The sequence below is a fragment of the Nicotiana attenuata genome, unplaced genomic scaffold (genome assembly GCF_001879085.1).
Source record: "Nicotiana attenuata strain UT unplaced genomic scaffold, NIATTr2, whole genome shotgun sequence".
In the NCBI taxonomy this organism is placed as follows: Eukaryota; Viridiplantae; Streptophyta; class Magnoliopsida; order Solanales; family Solanaceae; genus Nicotiana; species Nicotiana attenuata.
In genome coordinates, this window is record NW_017671408.1 from 283,993 (window position 1) to 299,176 (window position 15,184).

The window sequence follows — 15,184 nt, forward strand, 5'->3', positions numbered from 1 at the left end:
GGGGTTATAATACTCGTCTGAGGCATGCACATTCATGACAAATTGTTCATAGTCGATCAGCAGAGCAAATTATTGTAACTCAGGCATATTGTTAACGAGTTCATGCTAACACCCCTACGTGTAAGTTGTAAATTAAGGACCTGTTTGTTCATAATTAAAAAATTCTTTTCGAAACTCATTTTCAAAATATTGTTGCTAAATTTTTGAATTTTTTCTTGAAGACGATTAAAAAAGTAGTTTCTACCACTTTTTCAAGTACGAATTCATTTTCCCTCATAAAATTATAATATTTTTTCATGTAAAATGCATGTCCAAATATAATTTTTCAACTTAACTCTAAATATTATTTTTTCCTAAAAAAATTATAAATTTTATGTCCAAATTGCAATATTTTGTATCCATATGCTTAAAATTTAAATCCACCTAAAGTTGGCATTGTTTATTTCATATATAATCTTGAATAATTGTTATAGCTCTATAAGGCAAATTAAGTACAGATCTTTATGTAATATATGAATTCGGCGAAAGTTTTGATTAGTTTGAATCGTTGTCAATATTGCGCAATAGCAAGAAACACAAAAGAAACAATGGAAGGAAAGAGAAGGCCAGTGTAGCATCACGTAGGGGCAGAGTCGTCTTTTTACATAGCGGGGGACCAAGACCAGATCAGTTACTTTATCATCTCTCTCTCTCTCCCGTTGCTGCTCAATTTCATTTCAGAGTACTGCTCCCGCAACTCTTATTATAACAACCTCCTTCACTCCATTTTTTCGTTGCATTTTGCAACAACACAATTCCGAATTATTATTCCAAATTCCAGAATCATCTAAACTCCATTTATATACATGTTTTTTTAACCATCTCTCTATCTTTCCCATTCACTATCTCTCTTCAGCTTCCACGGCATTTTCTCCATACTTCAGTGTCTTTAATTTCATCATATACGATAGGTATAGCTTTTCATTTTCTCTCTTATTTTCTTCTTTTTATTTCTCACTTCAATCCTCAATCGCCGTGTTTGTACTCTTGCGCATGAATAATATCTCTGACTCTTTCTCGCTGTCATGTGTAAATGTTTGTATCGGTGTATGTATGTGTGCATAGACGGGAAGGGATATATGACAGTTAGGGTTTCTTTCTTTTGATGCTGTAATTATTTTTCCAAGAAACCATCTTGATTCTTTTTCTAGGGAAAGAAAAATGGAGTACTCTAGGGTGTTCGAAATTGCAACCATTTTCATGTGTTTATTCTCTTTGTAAACTAAAAATCTCCAAAAAGATCACAACTTCTTGTTTTTTGGTCTTGCTTTGATATGAATATGAAAGTTCGTGAATCATTTATTAGAGATTTCCGTAAGTTTACAGCCTTTTCTGATTGATCAGCAGCAGTTTAGTCAAAAAGCACTGGGATTTTTAACCTTTTTATCAGTGCTTGTGTATGGATGAATATTATATGAATATATAAATATTCAGTTGGCGTATACAGGAGAGGAGAGTGTTGAAATGTACGGAAACTGAGGGCCGGGTTAGCACATGCAGTTCATGTCTGGGTATTTATCCGTATGAGTGTTTTTGCTCTTTTTGCTTTTCAGCCGCTATCTTTAATGCATTACTATTCATGGAACTGATCGTTTCTGGGGAAAAACCCTAATGGCAGCTCAACTCCACTTATCTTTTGATTTCTGTTTTACCCAGATATATAGTCATTTTCAACTTTTTGGAATTTAACCCCAAAAAATCCAACTTTTTATGCAAATCATTAGCGTTAGTCACTCATAAATATGTATTCTTTGCTTTATTTGCCTACAGATATTGGCAACAATGGAAACTTACTACAGAAAAAGATCCAGAAAAGCCATTCAAGCCAACCTCGTAAGCTCTCTCTCTAAACGCTTTTTCTCTCTCTAGATAGGTGCACTACTTCAGGCATGGAGGTGGTTTTTTATCAGAAAATCAGTATCTGAAAGTTTCCTTTTTCTGTTATGCTATTCTTTGGCTCCATTAAATGTGATTCCTTTACACGCGCCTTTAACATATTGTTATGAATAAATGCACGCGCCACATTAATGGTATTTTTACTTGAGCAGTAGCTTTCAATACGAGTGCGTGCATGTATTGTGTTTTCCTGCAAAAAGACAAAAAGAAATCTGCTTGATAATGATGATGGTGATTGCTAAATAACCCGCATGAGTGGGGCGAAAGAAACACTTATTAAACAAATACTATCAGATTATGCATCTTAATATAATATTCTCGGTGATATAGTGTATATAATAAACTCGTGTAGAGTATATTCTGTGACATATATTTGAAGGAGAGAGAGAGTACGTGCATATATATATCGTACTAGTCTGAGAGAAAGGATAATGGTGGTAGTGGGTGTTCATCTTTTGTAATACAGCTTTATTGTATATACGTCTACGTACAGGAAATGGATTACCTGAAAGGGCAAAAGCAAAGCAGTGTCGCCTGCGCAGACACTCCAGCTTTGGCCAGACATGACAACCAACCTCTTCTGCCCACATCTGATCGCTGTACCCTAAAACGCAATGGTACTCACTCACTCTCTTTCTGTACTATTTGTACTGTATTTTAACCTCATATGAATCAATTTCTTAAACCCCCATTTCGGCATTTGTCTTTGTGTAGTAGTATCTATATATCTAATAAGTAAGCTTTTGGGTTCTCAAAAGTAGCTTTAGTTTCTGGGAAATGTTTTCTTATTATGATCCTTTTCTTTGCTTTTCAGCAGACCATGAAATTCTGCAGAATGCAAAGATGAATATTGAGATGGGTTCTATTTACGAGATTGATCATATATATTTGCCTCCTAGGACCCCAGTTCAACTCAAGTCCATCCGAGTTGCTATGGTGAGACAATCCTGATGTTACAAAAATTATTTTCTGGTTTTAAATTTGAACCTAGACTAATTAACCGAAATATGTTTTGATTTTTCAGGTGAGCGAGAGAACTGTGTTGAATGTAGCAGTGAGGTACCCGAGCATGCAGTCACTACAAACATACTTCAGCAATAGTAAACGAGAAATGTATCCAGCTTTTGATGAGAAGTTCGTAATGGGAACAGCTCTGGCTAGTAAAGTGCTTCTTCGTCAAGTTCCTTCTCAGGAGTTCGCCGAGAAGAAACATCTTCATAGCTTCTGGTTAGTCAACTATACTACTTTGGGCGCTGTTCCTGCTGCAAAGAATGGCATCTGCTTGTCTCAGCTTAAGGTCAATGGTATGGTTACCTGGGGGATACGCCGGCAGGTCAAGTTTCTGGGGAGACACGAAGACCAAAGCAACAACACCAAGTCTTCTTCCAGCTTTGTTCGAGGAGAAGAAATTCCAAAACTGAAAACACCAGAAAAATCTGAAGAAGAAGATGAGGAGGAAGAAGATGAAATCGATGGTGAATCAGTAAAGCAAGAAGATGAAGAAGCAGAAGAGGACGATGATGAGGAAGCTGTAACAGAAAAGACTAACAAGAATCTAAAGAGAAAGAGGTATAGCTTTAGAGCTACTACAGTAAAGAAAAAGGCAAAGACAACAACGGGTCCTGAGAAGAAAAATAAGATTAAGAAGAAAAACAAATGCAGGGTTTTGTCAGTATACAAAGACCCCAAAGACCGTTGGTCTGCTGAGAGGTAATTAAATAGGAGTACTTTATATGTATTGCAGTTTCAGAAGGAAAAAAAAAGACCCCTGAACCATTTCACTTTTCTAATGTGTTCAGGTACGAGTTGGCGGAGAAAAACTTAATGGAGGTGATGAAGGCAAAGGGAGCAACGGCTAATAACCCTATTATCAGGCCAGAGTTGAGAGCAGAGGCGCGAAAGAGCATTGGAGATACGGGCCTGCTGGATCATCTGCTCAAGCACTTGGCCGGTAAGATTGCACCTGGAGGAACTGAACGTTTTCGCCGCAGGCACAATGCTGAGGGAGCAATGGAGTATTGGCTGGAGAGTGCTGACTTAGTTAATATCAGGAAGGAGGCTGGTGTTAATGATCCTTATTGGATTCCCCCACCTGGTTGGAAGCTTGGAGACTCCCCCATTCAACACCCCATTTGTGCTCAGGAATTCAAGCACCTGAAAGATGAGATTTTTGTACTCAAAAGGTAATTAACAAAAAGTTCTTCACTAGGTTTTCAATGTGCATATTATGTCTATGTAACAGGAAAAAATTTAAGTTGTTGTATGATTATTTATGTGTAGCTAGCACTGATGGGTTTTGCTATGTCTGTAATCGTAAACAGAGACTGGGAGGAAATAGTGAGTTCCAAGGAACACTTGGAAGAAGAAGTTGGAAGGCTGAAAAGGTGAATACTGTATTGATGATTACTGTAATTCAAAGCTTTTTCGCTGGTGAAATATAATCTATGGTTGTGCTAATATGTTCTTTTTTTTGTTTGAGCAGAAGGATTGAGGAGCTTGAATCCAAGAAGAAGCAAAGCCAAGCTATTGAGACTTCAAAGACAATGGTAATTTATGGAGTAATTTTTAAAAGACATAGTAGTAGTCTGTCATTGATTTGTTTCAAAGTTATTATTCCTAACCCGTTTGATATTTATACTTCATGTTCTATTTTTGTGGCAGGAAAAGTACAAGAAGCAATTAATGACGACCACTTCAGATTTTATGGCCAAAATGGAGGTATTCTAATCAATTAAGTAACTAAACTTTTTGAATAAATTCTAGTCCTGTGATTTTATTTTAAATTAGTATTGGATCCCAAAGTTTAAATTGGTCAAATTGGAGCCATGCTATTGCTTTGCATATAGCCACATGAATGCTTGGAATTAATTAGATGCCACTAACACTTCCACCTTGTGCTTCGAGTTACATTTGAGACACCCAATTCTTATTAATTCCTCTTATCCATCAAACATGCAATATTCCCCCTCTCTGGTTCTCTGAGTTTTTATGTTTCTTGTTAGGGGTGACTGGGAATATACGTTGAGACTAATGTTTGACTGGTTAGGAAGTAAATGCATATTACTGTAGCATGTACATATGATATGTAATAAATGTTGTATGGACTGGTTATTAAAATGGGTGCTTTGGTTATGAATACAGGAAAAGTGTCTGAGCCTAGTGTCTAAACTGGAAGAAAAAGAAAAGTCAATCTCCACATTAATGTTGTCGACACAAGAAAAGAAAAAGCAAGTGGAACCAGAGAAACAGGGAGTGCAAGAGGTAGTAACAGTGGGGGAAAAGAAGAGATCAAAAGTAGCTGCTGATGATCAGAGCAAGGAGCTAATAGCAGTTGACCCCAAGCTGAAAGCAGTCACAAAAGCACAAAAAGCTACTCCAACAGCTGAGGAAAAAGCTGCCAAGATACAAAGGCTTAAGAGTGGTTTCAGGATCTGCAAGCCCCAGGGTAGTTTCCTCTGGCCAAACATGGTTCGCAACAACAAGAACAATGGTGGCAACATGTCCAAGGTTATGGTCCAGGTTGAAGATGTTCATATGGTCCCAACACCACCCTCAGTCTCTTCTTCCACTGCCATAGCAGCTCCTTCACTGCTGCCTTACTACCAGCATAATAAGCAGCAGCAGCCAGTTTCCCCTGTCAAGCCTGTTCCTGAAAGACGAGCTGTCACTGTGACTGTCTCCACCATCTCTAGTGAGACTCGCTATGAAGCTGGGGATAAGAATTACTCTACTAGCAACAAAACAACCACGCTGATCAACTTAAATGATGTCCCTTTTAGCGCTGGGGAAGCATTTCGGCAAGCCCCAACGTCAAGGCAAACTATAACCACAACTACTGTCATGCCTCATGTGAGTTTACCATCCTATCTCTTCAATGCTAAATTACTTGCATTTTAGTGCTCTCTTTATGTTGTAGAAAGGACTTAATAATTGATTGCCACCTTCTCTGTGTATGTATGTATTCAAGACATTGTCCTCTCCAGTGAATGGAGACAAGACGGGTAAACCATGGCAAGCTTCAAGAGATGACAGGGCCAGCCAGGTGGCCATGAGTGGGAAGGACTCAGGTCAGCAACAAGCAAGCAAATGCTGCTCTTCCTCAGCCACATCCTTGCCCCAGGGTGCTGCAAGTTGGTTAGTTCTGGCTACTCCAAGCAACACCGATGCCTCAGATGAGTCCATCATTGGATGAGAAATTGGCAACTGGTTCATATTTAGGGGAACTAAATGGAGTATAGTATCTAGACTATTACTAGGTCCTTTCGTTTCCAAGCGTATATAAGTTGAAGATTCTGCTTTTTTGGCCTTGTTTTGCTTTTGCTATTGATGCTGTTATTCTAATGGTATTGGCTCTCTGTATCGTTCTGTTTTGCTGGTCATTTGGGTAATTGGGTTGAACCGGTGGATGAAGTATGTAAATCTGCATGGAAGGAAATATACTCCAGCATTTAATATCCAATTTCGAGGTAAAGTTGAAGAAATATATGTTTCGAGTTCAACTGACACTTGACAAAATGATACTATGATTTATTGCATTAAATTTTTCATTTAAACCAGCAAGTGACTGAGAACAGACTTCGTACCCTTCATCAGTTGGGTGTCAAAATTATAATTGAATTTCATTAACTGCTAGAATTCATCGCCAGAAGGGGCAAAAACCATGTAAATAATGCACGATTTCACTTACTGAAAGAAGGCATCGTTCTCATTAATTGCCGCTCGTATTTACTGTACGAAAATAAGACCTGCTACATTACTATTGAATGCTATGACCATTATAAGTCACTCTTGTGAAGATGTCTTCATTAATTGCATTTCATATTTAAATTCACTCTTCTACATATGCAAATGCATCGACGAAAAACAAATAAATATAATTAGAGTCGGGCATTCCAGCTTGTGCAGTAGAATCCGATCTCACTGAAGTTGACACATTGAGACAGCGCCGCTATGAGCTTTCTTATATCACCCAATGTGTGAGCTGCACTCAGTGTTATCCTTAACCTGAGGAGAGGGGAGAAGACAGGAGAGAATTTGAGTTCAGAGAAAATGAGAAAAGAAAGTAAAAATTAATGAACCTATTGCATTTGTAGGATAATATTCTGAACTGCTTATCAAGTAAAAGTCCAAGATAAGCCACTGTCAGAAAAAAAAAACAAATCAAGCAAGGTGCAATTGATGACCAAAAACATCATAAAAGCATGTCAATCGAGGACAGCTTCATTCAAAGTTCCTCTAAAACAAAGAGGAAATGCAGGAAAACCAACCCAAAATCCTACACATCGCCAAGTACGAGACGCCCCAACACTATAATTGCAGACTATAAAGAAAGTGATGTCATATAATTATCATGCAGATGAAGATGTGAAAAAATCATCAGCAGTCATCACAACTTCAGAGAGATAAATCAGCGACAAACCTGCATGAGTTAGGAGCCACTGTTGGCGGTCTTATTGCAGTTATGTGAAAGCCAAGTAGCAAAAGATGCCTGTTAAGGGATGAATTAGACAATTATGAACAAACTAAGACTTAATAGAGACCCTGCTGGACAAAGAGAGATGAGACATAAGAAAGGTAACCTGCTAGATTGCAGAGCCGTCGCTTCATTTCCCACAATAAGGGAGATGATAGGACTTGTAATGGGAATTCCTGTTAAATCACGGAAATCTTGCACCCTATTCCAAATAGCTCTTCTACGCCACATCTCCTTTTTTGCCACAACAACAGCAGCTACATACGTTACATCATTAACAATGTATAAGTAAGCCGCAATAAGCTCGCAGTTCGGAAATCATGTCCAGTCTCCATGCTAACATGGTTCAGTTTACCAGCTCACACTTATTTTTAATAGGCCACATTTCCTTTGCATTTTTCCATCTAGGATAATGAAAAAAAGTTGCCCATAAATATGGGATTGAGAAAGACAACATTTCACTTAAAGTGCCAGATAAGGCTATCCATTTCTAGCACCCTGTTAGTCGATGAAGATGGAACAAAGACCATGAGAGACCAAGGTTTGAATTACACCAGAGACAAAAAAGGGTGATTTCTTCTCTTCTATCTAAGATTTGGTGGGAAGATTTACTCGGTACTTGTGGGAGGATTAAGGTAAGGTGCATGCAAAGTGGACCGATACCACCATTATTTAAGTGAAAACGAAGGAAGGAAAAGGCAGGAAGGAACGAAGGAGAAACTCTCCACTTCTCTCCGCTAATAGATGAGATCATGAGATACAAAAACAAATACCGTCATCTATAAAATGGCCTCAAATAAGAGCAATAACTAAATTTTCCATTCTGATAAGTAGATTTACCATGGGCAGCAGCAATTAAAGGCACCGGGGTAGAAGTTGAAAATATGAAAGAGCGGCCTCTTGATTGTATCAATTGCTTCCATTTCTTGCTGTCCATTTAGCATTTCAACAATTCAACCCCAAAAAATAGAAGAACTGTAAATAATAACTTCTGATTGAAAATAATGGTCAATATGACTATCTAACATGTACCTAGTAGTCCAATCTTTTTAATAACCGAGAGATCCCCGAGTCAAGTGTGTCCATTAAGCAATTGTGGCTCACAAAAATCAATTTGAGTTTCAAAAAGGTGGCAGTGTGGCCATAATCGAATTTCTTTCGTTTTTCAAATAAAGGCAGCTATCATTGGATTGTTCAATATATATGTGCTGTTGTTTGAGGAAAAACTTCCACATGTAATAGGAATAAAAGCAAATACAGCAGACCAGGTATTGTCTTTTGCATGGACAAATATCTTCAACTGAAACTTCAGGGATAGAGAACCAGATCTAAACCCAGAGTTGTATGCATCATCCGCACAAATAAAGGTAAGCAAAATCTATCTTCTACATAGACTAGTTCAAGTTCTCATGAAGCGAGACTGGCACCAAAGTGTAATTCAACTGTCAACTGGTTTCAATGTTGGGACTCTCAGCAGTACATAAAATACTTTACTCCTAAATGCAAGTCTCAGGTCCATTGAACAAATTAATCAACAGAAGATAAGAACTATAAATCCATGCAGTACACGATAATGCTAAATCAGAGAGCATATGCATCAAGTTTCCTCTGTTCCTTCAATACTTGTACCTGCATGCTATGAATCCACCATGGCAACCTGCAGCCTTGCTCAAAGTACCTAGGCAAATGTCCACATCACTTTCACAATTGAACAACTCAGCGGCCCCACCACCAGTTTCACCACAAACAAATGTTGCATGAGCCTACGAGTGAGAGGGAAAGAAGAACTAAATTCTGTCACAATCAATTATGCTATCATAGCAACCCAATTTAACTATACAAGTAGAAAAATGCAGTTCACTGTAACAAATGATCACATGATCAGGATTTAGGAAGAAAGTAAATGAACATGGAGACTGAAATTTTAACTTATTTTATATTTATATCTGGGAAATCCCCCAGGCTAGTGGTGCCTGGTCCGAAACTCAATGGATAACGGGGCCGCCCCTCTATCCTTCTCCAGTTAAATTCTAAGCAGGTTCGAATCCGCGATGTACGCCTAACCCACGCATCACACATTACGCACTTACCACTACAAAGACCCGGGGGTGAAATTTTAATTATCATTTACTTTGTAAAAATTTCCAATAAAATATGCACTAGATTTACGTATAAAAGAAGGAAACTTTAATATCTAGAGCTATGGTGATATTAGAGTAACAAAATAAGGTGACAGGTGTTGGAATCAGAAGCTTTGGAACTTGCATCATCAATTGATAAAATGACAGACTTTTGTATCAGGTGCTTTGAAACTTACATCATCAATTGCCAACAAAAATCCATGCTTCTTACGAAGCTTCACAAGCTCAAGCATTGGGGCAAAGTCTCCATCCATACTAAATAAGCTGGTAATAAGAACAAAACTGAGGATTCATCAAATATTCCTACAACTACTTTTAGCAATCACTGCATCATCTCTGCACAGCAAAAGATATCATACAAATAACTCAATCAAAGACTCTATGTACATTACGGCTTCAGCACCGTCATAACCCCTTTGTTCTTTTATCTCAGCTTTTATGTTTACTGTTTTGTCTTTCTTTTCGTTGTAGATTTCTTGGATGATGCCAGTGCATATGAAATTGATAAAGGTTGAAACTTTAATTGAGACTAACCTGTCAGTAATGACAACTTTTCTCTTCATTGTACAATTTGTTCTGTTAAAACACAAATGCACTATTAGTCAAAGAGACAATAACATCCATGGAAGGTAGAAAAACAAAATAAAATAGGAGCATACAATAGATCATTAAGATGGCGCATGTCGCAATGCCGGTAGACAAAAACAGCTATGCTCTTTTGTTTCTCAGCTAGGCGTATACCATCAATAATTGATGCATGATTCAGGGCATCAGAAAAGACAGCAACCCTTGCATCTACTGAAGGTTGACCTCCATTGGCTAAGAGCATACTGACATTGCCTACAGCAGCCATAAAAGCCATGTTCGCTGAAAAGCCTGTGGGACAAAGAAGGCAATCCTAATATGAAATTAGAGGAAGAATGCATCAGTTTATATCAGTGATTCCCCTAAAAGGTGCAGGTTCCTGCATCATAGTCTTCAGCAGTAAGACTCAAAGCCACTTTTGAATTTTTTTTATGAAGAGCAAATTTTGGAAATTATCAGCCAGTTAAAATGATTCCATGGGGTTTTCTCATTTTAATATGTATTCTGTACTCAGACGGTAAAGATGAAAGTCTGTGATACCAACACATTCTTGTAATAAGAATATGAAGGCAGACAGAGATGTAATTTGATAGTAGTTCATAGCAATCAAGTCAGTGACAGTTATAGCCTGTTTGGCCAAGCTTATTTTGGGCCCAAAAGTGCTTTTTTGGCCTAAAAATACTTTTGGCAAAAAATTGAGGTGTTTGGCCGAGCTTCTGGAAGGAAAAAAAGTGCTTTTGAGGAGAAGCAGAAGCAGTTTTGGAGAAGCAGAAAAAAGTAGCTTCTCTCCAAAAGCACTTTTCTGAGAAGCACTTTTGAGAAAAATACACTTAGAAGCAGTTTTCAAAAGCTTGGCCAAACACTAATTACTGCTCAAATGTGCTTTTCAAATTAATCAGCCAAACACAAACTACTTCTCACCAAAAGCACTTTTTTAAAAAGTACTTTTGAGAAAAGCACTTCTCAAAATAAGTTGATTTTAGAAGCTTGGCCAAACGGGCTATTACTCCCTTAACTGGAAGTAATTTTGCCACTAGATGCGAGAATCAAATCTATTAAGAGTAAAACTGGACGCCACTGCATTTTCCGGTCATATTACAAGAAGGTAGTTATCCCTTTCTTTTTCTTTTTCAAATTTTCTTTTCTTCGGGGGTTTTGTTTATCATAGTGAGGAACATTTAGAGTTCTGTTTTTTTCTTTTTTTTTGTACTCCCTCCGTTTCAATTTATGTGAACCTATTTGATTGGGCACGGAGTTTAAGAAAAGCGAGAAGACTTTTGAACTCGTGGTGTAAAATGAGGCACAAATATTTTGTGTAGCTATAAATCATTGCATAAATTTAAATTCTTTCCAAATAAGAAAAGAGGTCATTCTTTTTGGTACGGACAAAAAGGAAATAGGTTCACATAAATTGAAACGGAGGGAGTATTTGTTTTTAGGAGTTGTTTCTTAACTAGATGAAGAATCAATTTGACAACAAATGGAAGCATTGTAGATTTGACATTTTAACCTACAGAAAGATTATTCAAATCCTGGAACTACCAAAATCAAAAACCTAGCACCAGTAGTTACTAAGAATAAGCAATCAGCTTCCAACCATGAGAATTTGGATCTGTTTGAGAAATTTCTGTGGAGTTTATTTGCTATTATGAGAATGTTGATTGGTATAAATAATAATGGCAGTGGTGGTTGAGTCCAAAGGTTTTTACTAAATTTCTTTCCTGCCAGCTCAAAAAGATCCAAATTCCAACAGTTAAAAGGAAGAGACAGCTGTTTAGTGGTCAAGTCCAAGGAAAATCAAAGAATGTCAGTTCCCTTTTTTTTTCCAGGTATTTCTCAAGTGGATAAGCATTTTTCTCATTTAATTGTTTCGTGAGAAGCTCATTGAAGCAATGAATACACTCATAAGATGGAAAGAAGAAAATGTAATTATTGAACCATGATGAAGGTACGGATAAAGTATGGTAAATTGACTTCTTTGATGGGGAAAATCCCCGACGCGCTCACAAACATGAAGATTTTCATTTCCTGTTGTAATTTTTTACTAAATTTATTTATGAAAAAAATGAGAAGTATGAAAATGATCATCAACAATAGACTTTAGACATGACATCCTCCAGCAATCCGGTTGATTTCAACATCAATATGAAGATAACAAAAACATTCGATTAATTGATAAGCTAAGGGAAACGTGTGCCATACTACTATACCAACTCCACATTACTCTAACATGAATGCTTCATATAAACAAACATATGGGTTTTTATATACCCTCATGCAGCATTAGTGGCCCTAAGTTCTTCTAGTACCAGAAGGCAAAGAAAATTAGGAGAATGACGTGAGATGCCAGCTCATTTCACCCTTCCAATGCCTGCAATTATTTACAGTATTTATATTTGTTTTCCATTTAAGCAAGTTCACTATTCGAAACTTTAAGGCAATTATCAAAGAAATAAGTGAATACCTCCTTGTTTTTTAACTCTGCCAAGGATGACTCTAGCAGTCGATGATAATTGGTATAACCACATATTAGTGCAGAACCTCTTGGACCCATTCCGTGCCTTTGAACTGCCTGAACACAACAATTATAACAAATTAGCTAATGGGAGCATTTAGTAGCAGCCAAAAATCATTAATATACTCAAAGTTGAAGAGGCATATTAGATGCCTGTGTTGCAGCCTTGATAATTGTAGGATGCGAACTCAAGCCCAGATAATCATTTCCGGAGAATAAAATTAACTTCTTGAATGTTCCAGCACTTGCCCCTACTTCAGTATCCGCCACACCATTGCAACCAAACTCATCTCCTACAAGGAAATTTTAAAGAAGATAGTGAAGAGAACATTTCAACTTTGTGGAATGACCGACGGAAGAGAAGTACAGAATAAGCATTTGTATCATTCTTTTCTGGAACCAGTATCATATTTAGTCAGAGGGGCTGCACTCAGAGGCGGATGCACGTTTAATGAAGCGGTGTCGTCGTAGAATCTTACTAAATATATGTATTTATACTGTAAGGAATCGGATAAGTTAAAAAAAAATGACACCACTGGACATAGATTATATCTTGGCGTGTCTAACTTAGACTCAAGAAAACCAGTACACTAAGGCTATTTCTTATCTAAAAGTATGATAATTAAAGTTGTTATTTCAGTTCTTCTATAAATTTTGACACCGTTTATAAAAATCCATGCGTATGCCCCTGGCTGCACTGCTGCACTTAACTACATACATAGTTGAACAGTATTTCAGGAAAAAAAATTTATATTTTATACTAAATTCTGCCTATGTGATTAGAATTTAGAGCATTCTAACGCTGATACCTAGGTCGTTATTTCCAAATTTAGCAACAAAAAAACGAAACTTTTCGCCGGCGATTAAATGGTGAAATTACCAACAAGAGAAGACTAAAATTGAAATCGAAAACAAATTTGAAAAAAAAAAACGAAATGGAGTAAACATAACCCGCACCAGAACTGGGTATGTCTTGCAACCATTGATGGTATGTAGTTTCTGAAATCTGAACTTCCACTGTTTCTCTATCCCATTGGCGTAATTCATCGAAAAATTCGAAGCCGTCGGCATTAGAAGAGCTTAACATGTTTAAATCCTTGGATAGATGAATGGGTCTAAGAGAACGAAGGAGTTTACGCGACTCCAGTTTCAGCAGTGCCAACTCAACCCATTCGTCCCATGAGTTCATCTTCCTTTGCCGGTGAGCAATGGCAGCTGCAGTCGTACTGAACCCCGGCCCGATAGGGAAATCACTAGCTGTTGGTTTTTGTGAAATGTTGTGGTGGAATGGTAATTTTATTCACTTCTTTTTTTCTGGACACTTTTATTCAGCTTGATTATGTTAAAAACTTAAAATGTTGCTTAACTTTCATTTGCTTTTAAGTTCTTGCCCCGAAAACAAATTCTAAATTCTAGGAAATGATTTTTCTCTAAGAAAATATATTCTACTGTTCAGTTATTTTAAATTGTGAAGATGTTCTCCAATGAAAATATTTTTACCTAATGGAGAAAATATTTGTACTCCTATATGCCAAGGCCTTTATTTTAGAAGTATCCAAGTTGTTATGTTGTGTCATTGCCCATAGATAATATTTGGAAAAGAAGTTTAACAAATATTGGGTCTATTCTTTTAACTTCAACTTGTACTAGAAAAATTAAATTTCTATAAACTGGTTCGAGGATAATTTAAGTGAAAATGGTTTTTACTCACTTCAAATAAAGATCCCAATAAAGAAACATAAAACTTCGACTTTTCCCCAATTGAATCACACTTTCAAATATCCTTTTCAATACTAATTTCAAGCACTCTTTTTTTATTTAAAAAAAATCAACCAAATATTTTCTATCGTTTACAATAAAAAAATATTTTAAACACCATCCTCATACTCTCTTTCTGTGTTTATGGGGTTCTATTGGGTTTTGAAAATTAAATACAAAAAGGGATATAATGGACAACAATGTTATTTAAGTTTCAACTTATACACATGATTAAGGAAATTAAATAGTACATGGAATAAACTATATATAAACGCCTTTTATTTAAAAGATTTTGGACTAGTTTAAATTACTCATAGGATGGGTAAATATAATTCGGCAAATTGATAAAATATGAAATTCGGAGGATTGGGTATTCTAAATTAGTGAGAAATTTAGCCTAAATGAGACGATTAACACGAGATCGATGTTGATGTAGTTATAGATTGATTGAAGAAAGTCGTACGTATCGCTTGAGGTAACGAGTTTGGTATTTCACATGAGTACTGTGAGTAGTAATCTTACCGCAATTTATGTTTTTATAACCTGCATGATTTATACATATATCTATATCTATTATCTATTACTATATTATTAAATATTAAAAATACGAAGGCCCTTAGCGAAATGTTGTTCGCCTTTTTTGCCCTTTAAAAATAGATTTCAAATTGGACAAATTTGTAATTGTAATTTACATATACTTAATATTTAGGACTTTAAAAATCAATTAATTTTTATTTATTAAATTCTTCCTTATCTGAACTAGGTAGAAACTCTTAT

At 36.6% G+C, this 15,184-nt stretch overlaps 3 protein-coding genes across 3 annotated transcripts in view; 2 read left to right on the top strand and 1 right to left on the bottom strand.

Moving 5' to 3' along the window:
- Nucleotides 1-4,122, top strand: part of LOC109208105 (protein DYAD-like) — a 30,308-nt gene extending 26,186 nt beyond the window's left edge. Inside the window, exons 2-7 of the mRNA XM_019371144.1 lie at nt 1,474-1,525; nt 1,810-1,872; nt 2,429-2,552; nt 2,750-2,871; nt 2,960-3,645; nt 3,735-4,122. Of these exons, the coding sequence (XP_019226689.1) occupies nt 1,474-1,525; nt 1,810-1,872; nt 2,429-2,552; nt 2,750-2,871; nt 2,960-3,645; nt 3,735-4,122 (1,435 nt within the window). The remainder of the gene's footprint in view (nt 1-1,473; nt 1,526-1,809; nt 1,873-2,428; nt 2,553-2,749; nt 2,872-2,959; nt 3,646-3,734) is intronic.
- A 102-nt stretch (nt 4,123-4,224) lies between these two features.
- On the top strand, nt 4,225-6,127 carry LOC109208106. The gene is made up of 5 exons (XM_019371145.1): nt 4,225-4,319; nt 4,418-4,481; nt 4,597-4,653; nt 5,077-5,784; nt 5,903-6,127. Exons 1-5 carry the CDS (start codon nt 4,225-4,227, stop codon nt 6,125-6,127), a joined length of 1,149 nt encoding a protein of 382 aa, XP_019226690.1.
- A 485-nt stretch (nt 6,128-6,612) lies between these two features.
- Nucleotides 6,613-13,990, bottom strand: LOC109208107 (8-amino-7-oxononanoate synthase-like). Its single transcript, XM_019371147.1, has 11 exons — nt 13,607-13,990; nt 12,803-12,942; nt 12,599-12,706; nt 10,209-10,447; nt 10,084-10,125; nt 9,726-9,813; nt 9,038-9,171; nt 8,249-8,337; nt 7,515-7,665; nt 7,355-7,423; nt 6,613-6,939 (listed from the first exon to the last, which is right to left on the bottom strand). Exons 1-11 carry the CDS (start codon nt 13,836-13,838, stop codon nt 6,813-6,815), a joined length of 1,419 nt encoding a protein of 472 aa, XP_019226692.1. The 5' UTR covers nt 13,839-13,990; the 3' UTR covers nt 6,613-6,812.
- Between the last annotated feature and the right edge of the window lie 1,194 nt (nt 13,991-15,184).